This window comes from Panthera onca, chromosome A2, assembly GCF_046562875.1.
Source record: "Panthera onca isolate mPanOnc1 chromosome A2, mPanOnc1 haplotype 2, whole genome shotgun sequence".
Classification (NCBI taxonomy): Eukaryota; Metazoa; Chordata; class Mammalia; order Carnivora; family Felidae; genus Panthera; species Panthera onca.
Genome location: NC_138340.1, coordinates 138,510,441 through 138,526,518, shown reverse-complemented (window position 1 = coordinate 138,526,518; position 16,078 = coordinate 138,510,441). Strand labels below are relative to the sequence as shown.

At 36.4% G+C, this 16,078-nt stretch overlaps 1 protein-coding gene across 5 annotated transcripts in view; it reads right to left on the bottom strand.

The window, feature by feature from the left end:
• Window positions 1-16,078, bottom strand: part of CPED1 (cadherin like and PC-esterase domain containing 1) — a 268,681-nt gene that overhangs the window by 164,285 nt on the left and 88,318 nt on the right. For all 5 annotated transcript variants that reach the window (XM_060632979.3, XM_060632976.3, XM_060632977.3 and 2 more), the window contains exons 5-6: window positions 8,249-8,381; window positions 6,752-6,920 (exon numbers count right to left, since the gene is read on the bottom strand). In XM_060632979.3, the coding sequence (XP_060488962.3) occupies window positions 6,752-6,920; window positions 8,249-8,381 (302 nt within the window). The remainder of the gene's footprint in view (window positions 1-6,751; window positions 6,921-8,248; window positions 8,382-16,078) is intronic.

Here is a 16,078-nt window from a genome sequence, read left to right as displayed (position 1 = left end):
CTTGCCTCTGTCCTGCAGACGCGACAAGGATATGAATAAGAAACAAACTAGTGAATAAAGCATGAAAATCTAAAGAGAACCAAATCGCAAAGAGCTTTCTTTTCCTGTGCTTTACCTTCAAGAAATACAGTAGTCTCCCATTATCCACGGGGGGGGGGGGGGGGGGTCTGTGTCAAGACCCCCCGTGGATGCCTGAAACCACGGATACTATTGAACTCTGTAGGTACTCGTTTTTTCTTACACATACACACCTAAGATAAAGTTTAATTTATAAATTAGGCACAGTAAGAGATTAACAACAGTAACTAATAATAAAGTAGAACAGTTGTAACAATGGGCTGTATTAAAAGTTATGTGAATGTGCTCTCTCTCTCTCTCTCTCTCTCAAAATATCTTCTTGTGCTGTACTCACCCTGCTTCTTGTGATGATGTGAGATGATAAAATGCTTGTGAGAGAGGAGGTGAGGTGAATGACATAGGCACGTGACGTAGGGTTAGGCTACTATTGCCCTTCTGCTGATTCATCACAAGGAGGATCATCTGCTTCCAGAAGCCTTTGGTGGCAGGGAACAGAAATTGCGAAAAGCAAAACTGCGGGTAAGGGGAGATTACTGTAGGTAAAAAGTGTTTTATTTCTACCAGTCATTTCTACTGGGGCTAGAAGAAGTGATGCTTAAATAAAGAAGAAAAAAGGGGGGGGATACTTCAAAAGGACAAATAATAAAAATCTGTGTGAAGGGGATTGTGCAAGCCGTTTTGAACTGGTCTGTCCAGTGGTGGCAATGGTCAGGATGACTGGAGTGTGGGGAGGGTGGGTGCCAGAGGCTTCTCTGAGGGGACAGAATGGAGGAAAGTATTTTTGTTTTCCTCCTGCCTCTCTCCTGTGATCCCCTGTAAAATCCACCCCAGGACTCAGGCTGCTTAATTCTGGGGTGATTATGTCCTGGTCAGGTGAAGACTTGATGAGAAGTGTGAGATTGTAACACATCTCATATTCACTCCTCCACTCTATTGTCTCTCAAACCTCAAGTCTGATGGATTATAATGGAGAGAAGTGCTTCCTCCCAAGGCTTTATTTACTTCCTAAGGGTTTAGGGAGTAAAATTCTGACCAGAGAAACCACCTGCAAGAGTGGCAGCAGAGAGAATTGATTGAAAGTGGTTTTTGTGACGCCTGGAACTCATTCTGTGCCATCTCCTTGGGGACACCTACAGGACTGACCTTCCCCAAAGAGCAGACCCGTTGGAATACAGAGTATCCGCAGGAGCACTTCAGCTCAAAGAACAAAACAGGGACACATGAAAAGTACAGCTACCTCCAGTAGGGGGCAAGCAAAGGAAAAGTAAGGCAACAAAGTAAAAGACACATACATTGCTACTAAAACTAATAATAGACTCAGGACCCTGTGGTGCAATGGATAGAACAGTGACTTCTAAAACTAATGGACTAGGAATTTTTAAAAAGCATGATTAATATACTCAAGGAAATAATATATTCAAGGAAGACAGGAGCAAAATCAAATGTGAAAAAGAAATGATAAAGAATCAAGAGGAAATAAAATAAGAAATAAATTGGCGTAAGTAAAAATATGCATACTTCTTAAGGGGTTTCTCCACACGAAATGAAGGGGTCAAAATCTGGACAACAGAAGAAAGGAAGAAAAAACAGTGAGCAAAAATTTTTCAAGCAATGATGAAAACACATTTTCCAGAATTAAAGAGTAAAGACTTCAGGCCCAAATTGGAAACACTCAGTAAGGAGAGAAACAAATAGGGGAGGATGTCGTTAAGCAATCTGGAGAGCTAATTCCTATCTTACACGAGTTGTTCCAAAAAAATTGAAAAAGAGTGAAAGTTATCTAGTCCTATTTTATCCAGTAATCTCAACTCTAAACACCAGGTAAGAGAAATATAAGAAAATACAATTATAGGTCCATATCATTTATGAACATAGATATAAAAATCGTAACTAAACAAATCCAACACATTATTGCAAAATAGTCCCAAATAATCACATAGGTTTCATCTCAGTGATGCAAGGAGGTTTTATTAAAAGAAAATCTAGCGATGTAATATACCACAAAAATAAACCTGAGGAGGAAAAAATCATATAATTTTATTAATGCAGGAAAAAGCATTTATAAAGTTCAAAATCTTTTTATGGTGAAGACTCCTAGCTAACTAAAAACAAAAGGGAACTTATTTAACTTTGTAAAGTTTATAAATCCGTCTCTCTCAAAATTACGCTCTAAAAAGGTTTACAAAGGAAATCATGTGATGTCTGGGATTTGTTTCAAAATAAACTGTTGTCTGGGAAGGGGAGTGGAGAGGGTGCAGATGAAACAAAATTATCCATATATTGCAATCGTTGTAACACACTGATGGATACTTTGTGGTTATTTATATTATCCTCCCTACTTTGGCAGGAATTACAAAAATTAAAGACCAAAACCTACTGCAAGCATTTTACTTAAGAGAGAAGCTTCAGCTACACTCCTTTTAAAATGAAGAACAATTTGAGAACACTTAACTCTCATTTCTACCCTTAAAGACAGTACTGGAGGTTCTGACCAAAATTAGTAAAGGGAAAGAAAGAAAGAAAGAGAAAAGATGTATAAGAATTAAAAAGGAGATTAAGGAGCAGCTGGGTGGCTCAGTCGGTTAAGTGTCCGACTTCAGTTTAGGTTATGATCTCGAGGTTTGTGAGTTTGAGCCCCGCATCCGGCTCTGTGCTGACAGCTCAGAGATTGGAGCCTGCTTCGGATTCTGTGTCTCCCTCTGTTTCTGGCCCTCCCTTTCTCACACTCTGTCTCCCTCTCAAAAATAAACCTTAAAAAAATTATTTTTTAAAAAGGAAATTAACATGACTTTATTTGCAGATAAAATAATCATCTGCCTTAAAAACTCAAACCTAATGATACCGATGATAAAATTATTGACACAAGTTTACCAAATACAAGTTCAACTTCAAAAATAGTATTTCTCTATCCTAGCAATAACCAACTACACAATACAATGTCAAAAAGCATATCAACAAATATTCTAAGGAATCTAGAAATAAACATAAGAACATACAAGATCTTTCTAGAGAAAATATTTTAAACTCTAATAAAGGAAAAACAAAATGATCTGACTCAAGAGACAATATTACAAATATAATAATAATAATAACATTATTATTATTATTCAAAAATTAATCTATAAATTTTATGTGATTATATATTGAAATTACTGGAGGATCTTAAAAATATACTTGAATGCTAAAATATTTATGAGGAAATAAATGTCTATACCATAGTTAACTTGATTTTGAAAAGAAAAAGTAGGAGCAACCTCCCTGCCAGGTGTTAAGATGTATAACTGTCAAAATAATAAAACAAGTGGGCCAACTGGAACAGAACAGAGAGCTCAGAGGCAGCTCCATATACAAATAGGAACTTATACAGTAAAAGTGATATTACAGTCATGGGAAATGATGAGTTTTTAGCCCATGAAAATTGATTATATAGAAAAAAATTCTGGATCAAAGGTGAACTCCAGTTGAATAAAATATTTGTGTGTCCTGGAAAAATTATAAAGGTAATAGAAGAAAATGAAGAAGCCCACCCCTGTGACTTAAAGATAAGAAACAACTTCTGGAACTAAATCTCCAAAGCAGAAATTATAGGGAAAGTTTAATTTGATGAATCAATTGAAGATTTCTGATCAACAAAGGATACCAAGGATAAAGTTAACCGGTGACAAATTGAGCCATTTGCGAGAGTAAGATACTACTGTTCACCTGTTGCAAGCTGGAAAAGTTAAGTGTTGGGCAGGTTGTCGGGACATGGAAAGACTGATAATGGCACAGAAACTGGCACAGGCATTCTGGAGGGTAAGCTGGCATTATTGAATTCTATCAAATGAACCCATAGCTGATGACCTAGCAAGTCCAATGATAGGTGTATGTTTTCCAGAACAAATGGATTCAGGTTCATTAAGAGTCTAATACAAGAATTTGTACATCTGCGGCACTATTTGGGTTAGTCGAGAGTTGGAACAATCAAGGTGTCTCTCACTGGAACGCTGGTTAAGTGAAGTGTAACGCAATACATCATGGAACACAGTAAATCAGTGCAAAGTAACACAGGAGGTAGACACATAACAACGTGGGTGTTTCCTTCCCGAAAATATGTAGTGCTTCACATAAAAAAGTTAGAAGAAAAAAATCTCTAATACAATACAATTTACATAAATTAAAAGCACATATATGCATAACAAAACAGAACTGCATTTTTACAATAACCTAAACAAAAAGATACACATTAAATCATTGTAATGCTGCCCCAAGGAACTGCATGGGGAATAGGGATGAAATGGATTATATAAATAGATGTGGGAGTCTTGCACCGATGGCTAATGGCAAATTCTACAAGAACAGGGATTTTGGACTGGGCTCCGTAAACATTTGTTGAATGCGTGAATGTGACATGAATTTAGTGATACGATTCTTTTATCTCTCAGTACCTGAGTTCCAAAAATTAGGTTGCATCATATGAAACTGCAACTTTTTGTAAGTCAGGAATGGCCACATACTAGCAATTTCATATAATTCAACCTAATATAAACAGAAATCTGAAAATAATTAAAGGTACTTAGGTAAAAATAAATAGCCACTGTGAAGACTGGTAGGAGATAACGCGAAAGACAAACCAAATTTGATGCTACTTTTTCATAATTAACTAAAAAATACCTATGTTGATATAGTTACGATAATTGTTCTTTAAGTATCTTATGACTTAAGTCATCAACACTATTTCCCTAAAATGTCAGCCATCTATTTTACTAAGGAATATAGCATTTGCACCTTTTATCATGCTGATCCTTTTTTTTTAATTGACAATATTTAAATGAGCCATTTAAAACATTTTTCACCATTGGAAGATTTTCCAGAATTTACAAAGTAGTTTATATAAGATAAATTCTGAAAAAAATCAGGTTCAGTTACTTCTGAATCTCTTGAAGCTATGAAAGGCATTGCACATTCTTTTTAAAAACAACAACAACATTTTATTATGATTGAGATACAAAAAGCTGTACCTATTTAACATATTCAATCTGATGAGTTTGGAGATAACTACACCCATGAATCCATCCTCACACTCAAGCCATAACATATCTATCCCATCCAAATTTTACCTCCCACCCTGTGTATGTATGTATGTGTGTACGTACCTATATATTATGTGTTATTTAGCGATAAGGACACTTAACATAAGATCTACTCTCTTAGCAAATCTTATTAAAACTGCAGGCATTATGCTATACGTAGAACTCTAGGTCATACTGATCTTGCATAACTGAAACTTTGTACCACTTGACCAACATTTTCTCATCTCCCCTTTTCCCCCCACCCCTGGTAACTATCATTCTATTTTCTCTCTGCTTTTGTGAGGTTGACAATTTTATTTCTATTTTTTATAATGTTTATTTATTTTTGAGAGAGAGAAAGAAAGAGCACAAGCAGAGGAAGGATGGGGGGTGGGGCGGGGGGGCGGGGAGAGAATCCCAAGCAGGCTCCACTCTGTTAGCACAGAGCTGGACGCAAGGCTCAGTCTCACAAACCGTGAGATTATGACCTGAGCTGAAATAAAGAGTTGGATGCTTGGGGCGCCTGGGTGGCGCAGTCGGTTAAGCGTCCGACTTCAGCCAGGTCACGATCTCGCGGTCCGTGAGTTCGAGCCCCGCGTCAGGCTCTGGGCTGATGGCTCGGAGCCTGGAGCCTGTTTCCGATTCTGTGTCTCCCTCTCTCTCTGCCCCTCCCCCGTTCATGCTCTGTCTCTCTCTGTCCCAAAAATAAATAAAAAACGTTGAAAAAAAAATTAAAAAAAAAAAAAAAAAAAAAAAAAGAGTTGGATGCTTAGACGACTGAGCCACCCAGGTGCCCCGTGTTTGCAAAGTTACATTGTTACATAAGTAGGATCATGTAGTATTTGTTCTTTGAAGGAATTTTTGATTTTACAGAAATAATTGTTCAGAGGACAGGTAAGACAAAACAGGAGGAAATTGAAAGAACGTACAAACCAAAGCACTTGAGTGTTCTTTCAATTTCTTCCTATTTCCTCTTAACTGTCCTCTGAATGATTATTTCTGTAAAGTTGGAAACTTCTTAAAATTTACCCAATATGTTGTCGCTAGACCTCATTTTCAACTGAGGCAACCTGAGTTACCTTTTATAACTAAATTTTTGGGGAGTTATTATTAAGTGCTTCCCAGAAAACTTTCTCATCATGCTTTATATCATGACTTACTGTCTTAGGCACACTTGAGAGCTTTGTTTTTCACTTAGGAAATATTCCATATTGACTACTGTGACAAAATAGGTATTTTGCTTCCTAAGAATGAAGAAAAAAACATAAGGGAAAAGTAATATTTTCATTTGTTGCAGTGAGTATATTTTTCTTAAATAAGTGGAAAGTCAAGAAAACAGAATACAGCTGAGAATTAGCTTTGTAATGGGTCAAAGAATTGAACTAAAAAGATGAATTGAGAAAACAAGATGTAACTTTTGTGATCCCTAGTGAATTAAGCTGCTTCCAGTTCATTTTTGAGCCTGCACCTATTAAATGAAAATCTCCACTTGCAGCAATAAAATGATGCAATCTTTGTTCAATGGGATTTGATAATCATAAAGGTCAGAGAAAGGCAGTTCAACTCACTTTACTTATCTTTAATATACTTTGAATGAAATAACAGCTTCGATGGAATTTTACCTTCACAGTGAAGCGTTTTTTCTTTGGTGGATTCCAAACCGCGCCGGTTGAATGAATGAATGCACGCAAAGGGCTTAAAGATGTCACCAACACATATGCTTTAAGAATCACAGACAGTTCTTCAGCTCTAAAGATTGTTTCATGTGGAGCAAGGACTGTTGTTTGATTCCTAAAAAATAAAACAGCATAGCTAATGCTCCATAACTTAGGGTATGTAATTTGTAAATTACCTCGAAACTTTGTACACTCATCTATCCTTTGTTGGACCTCAGCCTTCCATGTGTGGGTTTCCTTCAGCAATCCCACTGCTCATTAGCATCACTACAGGTACATATACAGGTACAGAGAGAGAGAGGAGATCAAACTGATAAGAGTTCTGCACTCTGGTAGATTTAATTAAAATAATTTTTTTTTGAAAGAAAGGTAGGAAAATACCTAAAATGAGGTTTAAAGATTTCAAAGATGTACATTGGTCATGTATGTACCATCACTACAAAAGTGATACAAATTATAGTTTAGGGAACAGTGAAACCTGACATTTTCCAGTCCTGCCCTCGATTGCCTTTGCTCTACCTTCTCCTTGACAAGAGATACTATTATATTTCTCAGTAGTAGACAGGTCACCAAAATATGCCAACATACATTCCCCACTAGTTTGATTCTACCCAATAACCATCACCACAGATAATTCTGGATTAATTTAAAGCACAGAGCATGAAGTAAACACTTCAGTCTACAAAGGAAAATTAACACTAATACTTTGTGATGAAACAAATATACTTTCCTCATAAAAGATGCCAAAATGTTTAACTATTTGCTTTTTGCATGATGTTTCTATGTTTCATATTTAAGTTTAATCAATGAACAGACTATGCTATTTCAACCTTTGAAGTCTTAGGTAAACAGAGGTGCATATGATCCTTCAATAAATACTGTTAACTGTGGAAATACTACCTAATAATTATAAAATTAGATGAGGTAAACTATTCTGTCTCTTGGATAAGATAATGAAAATCTCTTAATTTTTCACTATAATCTATCTACATTGAAAAATAATTTTCCTGGAGGAAACTTAAATAACTTGGTACCCTGCAGTTGCTTTCTTAGATCATAAGGGCCATAAAAAATATATTAACTAGAAAAAAAAATCATTCAGCCATACTCATAGACCAGGGCAATGTCATTTGAGTACAAAATGGAAGTTAAAATTTTATAGTTTCACATTGTCAAGGTTTCAAATTCAATTTCCATTAATGTAACTTCCTAGATAAGAGTCCTATTTACCCAAATGTTTATTTTTTGGCAGGAGAGGTTTGAATTAGTCTAGGAGAAAATCAATGATGGTGTTCTTTATTAAGAAGAGATAACTGAAATTTTATGTAATAGAACCTAATCATTCAAACATGTAATACCCCCTAGATATCTTCAGGAGTTTTCTCTTGTTAGCTGTCTCCAAAAATGCATGCTGGATAGAACAATTCAAAATGATTAGCTTACAGCTGTTCACGTTGCCAGTCCCATGGTTTCCACATATGTGGCTTCACTGTTTTTAAAAGGTCACTCAGAGTACTCTGCTTTAACTGTATGCTCTGATCCAGACACACAGAGGGGCTCACCACAAGTCGCAATTCTGAAAAAATTCAAAAGAGCACAAAACAGTCATTTTATCATTTCTTTTTGGAATTGCTTCCAAAATAGTGTTTGCTGTGTTCAAATACAGGGTCCATGGGAAATATGCAACCAATTTTTTCTCCATTCTTAATCAAAGTTAGATTCATTAAATCATGGATGTTTAGAAAAGCCTTTGTTTTGTAGTTTATTGTCTTACAACAAAACAGGAAAACAATTGTAATAACTGATTTCAAATTTTCTTGCTCAGAAGGGAGGTAGATATGATGTCTCCAACTGACCTCACTGAGCAGATCTATTCTCCCCACATGTTAGAGATGCACTCTTAATATGGGGAAGATGGCTGCAGGGGCAGCCTCTGTTTGTGAGGAGAATATTACATGGCTGACTTGAGTAGATTTCCTGGCAGTGCAGTCCGTCATGTGCTAGAGTCTGTCATGCTTCATGATATTGGTAAAGTCAACAATAGTGCTTTATTATTTTATAAAATATTATTTAATAGTTTTTTGAAGTATATAAAACTGAAGACCAACAATAATGACTTACTTCAAAATACTCACTGGTATTTAAAAAAAATAAATGTATTGGATGTACATGGTTAGAAAAAGCAAACTGTATAGAAAGCTATCCAGATTGGAAAAACAAAACAAACAAAAAACTCAGAAGCACCCAGCAATCCACCCCTAACCAGAGCCTCTCTCTGCCAAAGCCAATGCTTTACATATTCACCTTTGAAGTCCAAAGAAGCACCCAATGGGTAAGATGCATATGGCTCTTCAATATGTAAATTGATATAAATATCAGTATATCTACATTACTTATACTTGTAGATGTTTCTGCTTTTTAAATGATCCAAAGGAGACATTATAGTAGTTCCCCTCATCTGTAGCTTCACTTTCCTCAGTTTTAGTTACCTGTGGTCAACCCCAGCCAAGAAGCAAATGATCCTCCTTCCAACGTACCATCAGAAAGAAGGTCAGCAATAGCCTAATGTTATGTCACGGTGCCTATGTCATTCACCTCACTTCATATCATCATATTGGTATTTAATCATCTCACATCATCACAAAAAGGATAAATGCAATACAATATTTTGGGAGAGACCACATTCACATAACTTTTATTACAGTCCAGTTATAACTGTTCTATTTTATTATTAGTTATCGTTGTTAATCTCTTACTGTGCCTAATTCATAAAATAAACTTTATCTTAGGTGTGCATGTATAAGAAAAAACATAGTACGGATAGGATTTGGTAATGTCTGTGGTTTCTGCACAGGGGGTCCTGGGATATATTCCCTAGAGATAAGGGGGGATTACTGTATAATCTAGGTCTGTATCTAGCATATTAACCTACCAATCCATCCCAGAATCCTTTCCATATCAGCATATATATAGAATTACATTAGACTTCTTAATGGCTTGGGGTGTGCTGTTAAATGAATGCACATTTAATTTAATCGTTCTTATTGTTGTGTATTCAGATTAGTTTTGTAATGTTTGTCTTCTGTTATTTCAAAAATACTGCAATGAATGTTCTTATCCATCTATTTAGGTATACTTTTACAAGTTTATCTAGGGGCAAATTCTAATCTGTGTGCGTAATAGTCAGATCAACGAATAAACGCATTGTAAATTTGATAGCTATTACTGAATTGCCTTCGTTGTCCACATTCCCATTCTCTCCAACAGCATTTGAGAGTTGTTGTTTCCTTACTGCCAGGTCACAGTGATTTATTTTTAAATTATACAATTTATCTAGCTCTCAAAATGGAACAAAGCCTTTAAATTATTTTTCCCCCTTGTGCACGTTTCATCAATACTAACATAGTCTAATTTAAAACACTTCACACTCTTAAGTAAAAGTCAGCAGAAGTCAAGCTGTTCAATGTATTCCCATATCTCATTATTTACCACAGTGTGATCTTTCTCAAAAAATGATAGCCTACTTGGAAGGCTTCCTTATTAATGAAGTTCTAATACATCATAATAAAAGAAATACTCAAATTGCTTGTTTCTGGAGGTGGCAAATGAAGAGTCATTAAGGTAATTTCTTTTCTTGGGAATCACAACTTAAAAAAGAGTTGAACTGTTTCTATAATCCTTTACATTTGCAGCAAGGAAATGTGTTTTCTTTCTTTCTTTCTTTTTTTTTTTTTACTGAATAGACCTTTTTAGAGTTTATTACTAGGATAAGTTTTGTCTCTCCAGAAGAGCTAATTTGTGGCCTTCTTTTGTATAATATGAGAACAGTGTAATTTACTCCGATTTCCTTTTTATCCTTACTGCCAGGAAGCACAGCATTGATTTGAAGCCCAGGCAGAGCTGACTTTGAAGAAGCTACCCCTATTAAGTGTTTTACCAAGATAGCAGCTCACTGATTTTCAGGACGTAGTAGTCAGCAAATATGTCAAAAAATAAACAATTTTATGTCACCCACTTTTGGCTTAGTTCAAGTGGAAGAGCCTATAGCATGGAGCTAAAGGAATCCAATACAGGAATTGTCAAGAATATGTCAGATTTCCACATCAGCCCCTGAAACTGTGGTTGAACAGTGGAATTTAATATCGATTAAAGTAATTTTTACCCTTTGTGAAATATATATAACTTTCCATTATCTTATTCCAGGTTTGGAGGTTACTCTTAATGATTCTAACCCCCTTCCCTGCAAAAAAAACCCAAAAAAACAACTCTAAGTAGATGTTCTCTGACATCAAAAATCATTTCCATTTCCCTTGATTATAGCTAAAAAGTAAAAATAAGCTCCATTAATACTATAAAAGCTGCAACTACATTTTATGGAGCTATATAAATAATTGTGGAAATCTTAAATATCCTAGGTTCTTATTTAACAGAGTCAAAGAATTGTCTGTAGTCACTCTTCCTTCCATCTTTCATTTGGCCTATCTATCAAGGGCTCTCTCAACAAACTGGTCCAATCCACTTGTTTTAATATTCCATTCCCTCCTTCTCCCTTGACCCCCCCCAACACACGCAGAAACCTAGAAATCCTCCATAAACGATGCCAAAACTAGCTTCTGTTTTGGGGGAAAATTGGGAGATGAGTCTCTGTGATGTAGTCTTTCATATGACCTTGTAATTCATTAACACATGTTTATTATTTCCAGAAAATAATTAAAGATGGAGGGTCTAGCATGTGTCTTTAGTGCTTTCCTATCCCACCCTATGAGGACTAAATGAATAAGCAGATACAGATACGAAATATCATACATTTTTATTTATTGACTACTCTTATTTTATTTTAAGGAGCTCTGAAGCTTATAACTTTACCTCTTACCCAGAGGAAAAATGAACTTTTTTTGAAGGCTGCTTTTCTCTGCCTTCTAATATCTGGTTACTGATATAGCCAAGTACTGAATACCCGATGAGTGTGGTGCAGTTTTAAGAAAAGAAAGATTAAACCAGGACCACAAGACCTGGGTTTTCATTTTGATTCTTACCAACCAATGCTTCATGGGCATGTGACAATGTCAAGGAATCTTCTACAATCCAGAATATGATTCCCCATAAATCTCCTGATTGTCCCACATCACTAAACACAATGCTGATGCATAACAAGTGCTCAGTAAATGTTTGTTCTAGCAATGAGCTAGTTTGGAAGGTAGGAGGACTAAGCCAATGTGTACTTGGAGAACAAAATGATATCCCAATGTATTAAAAATATTTTAATTTTTTCCCTTGCTTATGGCATATAATTATATATATCATAGGCAAAGACTATTAGCAGCCAAATTTATACTGTATTTGATTTAATGTTTTGCCCAGAGCTAATAATTAATAGAAAAGTAATAGTTGGAAAATGTAATTATATTTCATAAATGTTTGAGTATTGTCTTGCATTTCATATTAGGAAGCTAAACTTAGCCAGTATTTTCTTATTTTAAAACTTCCAATGAAGATAAAAGGTCTTAATTAATAATTGACAATTAGTTTTGAGATTAGAAGTATACATAAATACCATTTGTGGGTATATTAATTGTTCTCCTTACCCAAAGATATTTACAAGTCTTAGTCCTTAGCCTAGCCTGCAGGTATAAGCTATGCAAATATACCCTCAAAACTTATATACATAACAAATATAAATTAATATACGCAAAACTAACTTCATAGCCAGGAAGTAACTCTGGATCTGCGCCCTGGGAGAAAATGAATGGATGGCAGAGTCAAAGGGGTAAGTGAAGAGACTATTAATGGAGAAACTATTACAGAAAGGACTGTTAAACAAATGAGAGGAGGGTTAAGAGAAAACAATAGGTAGTGAAGCTCCTGGCGCTTACCTCCCCTAGCTCAGGAGGGCAGGGATTATAGAACCAAACAAAGAGCATAAGTGTGGGAGAGGACACTGAGCATGCGCTTTGGTCACAGGTAGAAGGACACAAGTACTTCCAAGCCAGGGTCTGGCAGGAAAGCAGGTTGGGGATAAATATCCCAAAGCTCTCTCCTCCTGAACTCTGATCTCCTGCAGAAGCCAGGGGACAAGGGAGCCCTGTTGATTAGTCTGCAGTGGACAGTTTCCTGGGGAAGGGTCTAGAGTAGAAGGCCAAATGGAGAATATCCAGCACAAACCTTGTATTTGGAAAATACAACTTTTGGCCCTCATTTTCTCCTTACTAACCACATGTCCTGGAGAAACAATTATATGATATGTGTGTTTGTGTGTGTGTGCACGCACATGTGGGAAGAGTAAGAGAGAAATAATATTAGCTTTGATCTTGAAAGCATTTGTACATGGCAGCAGGGCATGTCTTAAGATGAATCATATGAAATTACCTTTTGTTAGTAAAAACATGACTGAACATTGATCAAATATCAGCAATTCATAATGTGTCTTTTACCACAATGTGATGCTTATTGGAAGAAAGCAAGAGAGTACATAAACCTACCACCTGTGAAAGAAGGTTCCAGTGGCTAGAATGTCTATGGGCAGGAATGACAAAAGAGTGCATTGGTTAGTTTTATGTGTCAATTGGTTAGGGATACCCAGAGAGCTTCTTAAACATTATGGGTGTGTCTGTGAGGGTGTGTTCAGAAGAGATCGGCATTTGAATTGGTGGAATGAGTAAAAGCAGATAGCTCTCCCAGAGGTGGTTGGGCAGTAACCAATCTATTGAGGGCCTGAACAGAACAAAAAGGCAGAGGAAGGTTGAATTTGCTCTCTGCCTGATTGATTGAGCTGCGACATTAATCTTCTCCTGCCCTTAGAACACTTGGTTCTCAGGCCTTCAGACTCAGACTGGATTCTAACCATTGGCTGTCTATATCATCAGTCTTCCTGGGTCTCCATCTTGCAGATGGCAGATCATGGGATTTCTCAACTTCCAGAATCATGTGAGCCAATACCTTACAATAAATTTCTTTATCTCCTACTCTCCCAATAAACACATAAATGATAGATAGAGAGATGATAGATAGATAGATAGATAGATAGATAGATAGATAGATAGATATTAGAGATCTTATTATCTGTTTCCCTGGAAAACCCTGACTAATACAAGGGGCTATCTTGAAATAATTCAATGACTATTTGGTACGTGCTCTGAAAACAACAGGAGCGTAGCCCATCTGCCAGTTCCTAAAAGAGAACAAATATCCTCATCTCTGAATCTGTTTCCTCTTTTGCATGATGATGAAAAAGACAGCAGTAAGCACAGTGGGTACTAAACAAATATTTACTGAATGAACAACTAAGTGATTTCTAAGGTCTTTTACAATTCTAAATTTCTGTGATCCTAGGTCAAAAGTTATGTTATAATTTTTAATATATGCTATATATGACCTAATGGAATAGATAAGTAGCAAAAGTCCAAGGGCCAGGGCTGGAATATGGCCCCTCTGTGAATTCAGGTATATTCCAGGAATCCTGAGTGCTCCACAAGGTCAGCCAGGTGCATTTTTATTTGTGTGAGCCCCAACAGACAACATAGGAGAGACTGTTTCTGAATCTCCTTTGAGCTCCTACCTTCTGAGAAAGTATCTGGGGAATATCAACCACCCTTTCATTTCTTGAGCCCTGTACAAACTGGAAAGGAAACACACCACAGATAGCTTCAAGTTCACCAACTTGATGACTCATTGGCAGTTAGAGAGGAGGGATTCTTTTAAGTATTAAGTACTTCAGACGGAATTCTCAGTTTACTGGACAGTGAGCTCTATGAAGTCAGGAATTCGGGTTTTCTCTTTCCATAGCATATCTAGTGCCAAACACACAGGCTGGCACTTAACGTAGGAGCTCAATATATCTCTGCTTAATAAGTGAATGCTAATGTCTTCTCACCAAATAGCTAGAGATATGTGCACTGGCCCTAGGAAAAGGGGCTGAAATGTAAAGAATGAGCCATCTAGCCGCTGAGCAGTTTTACTAGGGTTGTATGGTGTAACTTTTTGTTCATGACCTAGGATATTAGCATAACATGGACAAGAATTGGTTTTCTCTGTCCACCTCAATGTGGTATCTGTTAGAGTAGCATGATGTGTTACGACCCTATCAGAGACATTGCAACAATACTGAGGAGGCTCCAGTGAAGAACCAGAGATGGACACCATGAGAGGAACTATCAAAGGCCAAGAGGTCTAATATCAGCAAAGCCCCCTGGAAACCACAGCAAGCATAGAAAACCATGGAAGAGAATGTCATAAGCAGACTTCTAAGAGGAAGGCTGCCCCTTACAGGGACACCAGATAAGAGAGGGATTTGGGGACCAAGGTTGTATCTGTTTCCCCAAGAAAACTGAACCTGGGCCTGGGAAGACATGGATGAAACCCATAAAAATGCATGTTCTGCTTTGTCTAGGATGTTGCAATATAGTTGCTGCCCAGTAACTTTTTTCAAAAATATTTTACAAATAATATTCCAAAGAAATTTATTTTAAAAATCCTGATTCTTGTTTATTAATGGATTCCTATTCATAAGTATGACCATGAACAAATTCCTTAACTTTTCTGAGTTCAATATCTTTATCTGGAAAATGAGAATTGTAACAGTAGTGACAAGAAGAAGAACGTACCTCATACGGATACTGACAGAATTAAATATAAAATGTTCTTTAAAGTGCTTTGCACAGCACCTGGAATATATTAAATCCTAAAAAAATGTCATAGAACTACTTCTAGTAGTAGTTTAATATAATCCTTTCCTATAACCTAGGAAACCTGTTTATAATTGAAAACTTCAAAGTGTAACTAAAGTGTTATTTCTTTTGAATTTACTCAGCACTAAGGGCTCATCACTGATATCAAAGACTAATAAATCCTCTTTTACATGATTATGAAACATGTGACGTTTGACATTAGTCGCTTCAGAACAAAGCAGGAAATATGAGATATGCACAGATGCATAGACGAAAACAAAACACAGCATCTTTATTTGAAGTAGCCTGTGAAGACACACTGGTTTTAGTGACTTTCCTCAAGTTTAGCATTGCAATATCATCCCAGCAAAGCAGTTAATTTCCTGTTGTTTCACTTATTTAAAGGAGTTCTATATTAAGGCTAGGTTTCTGTGAAAGGAGTAAGCCTAGGACTGACCCAGTTTTGCAATAGTGAAGTCTATTCTTCTCTATTTTGTTCAGGAAGACAACTTTTTCACCAACAACCACCACAACTAACTCTTAGTCAACAGAACTAGCTCTTGGTCAACAAATCTATGACACACAGACAAATCTATGACACATAGACAAA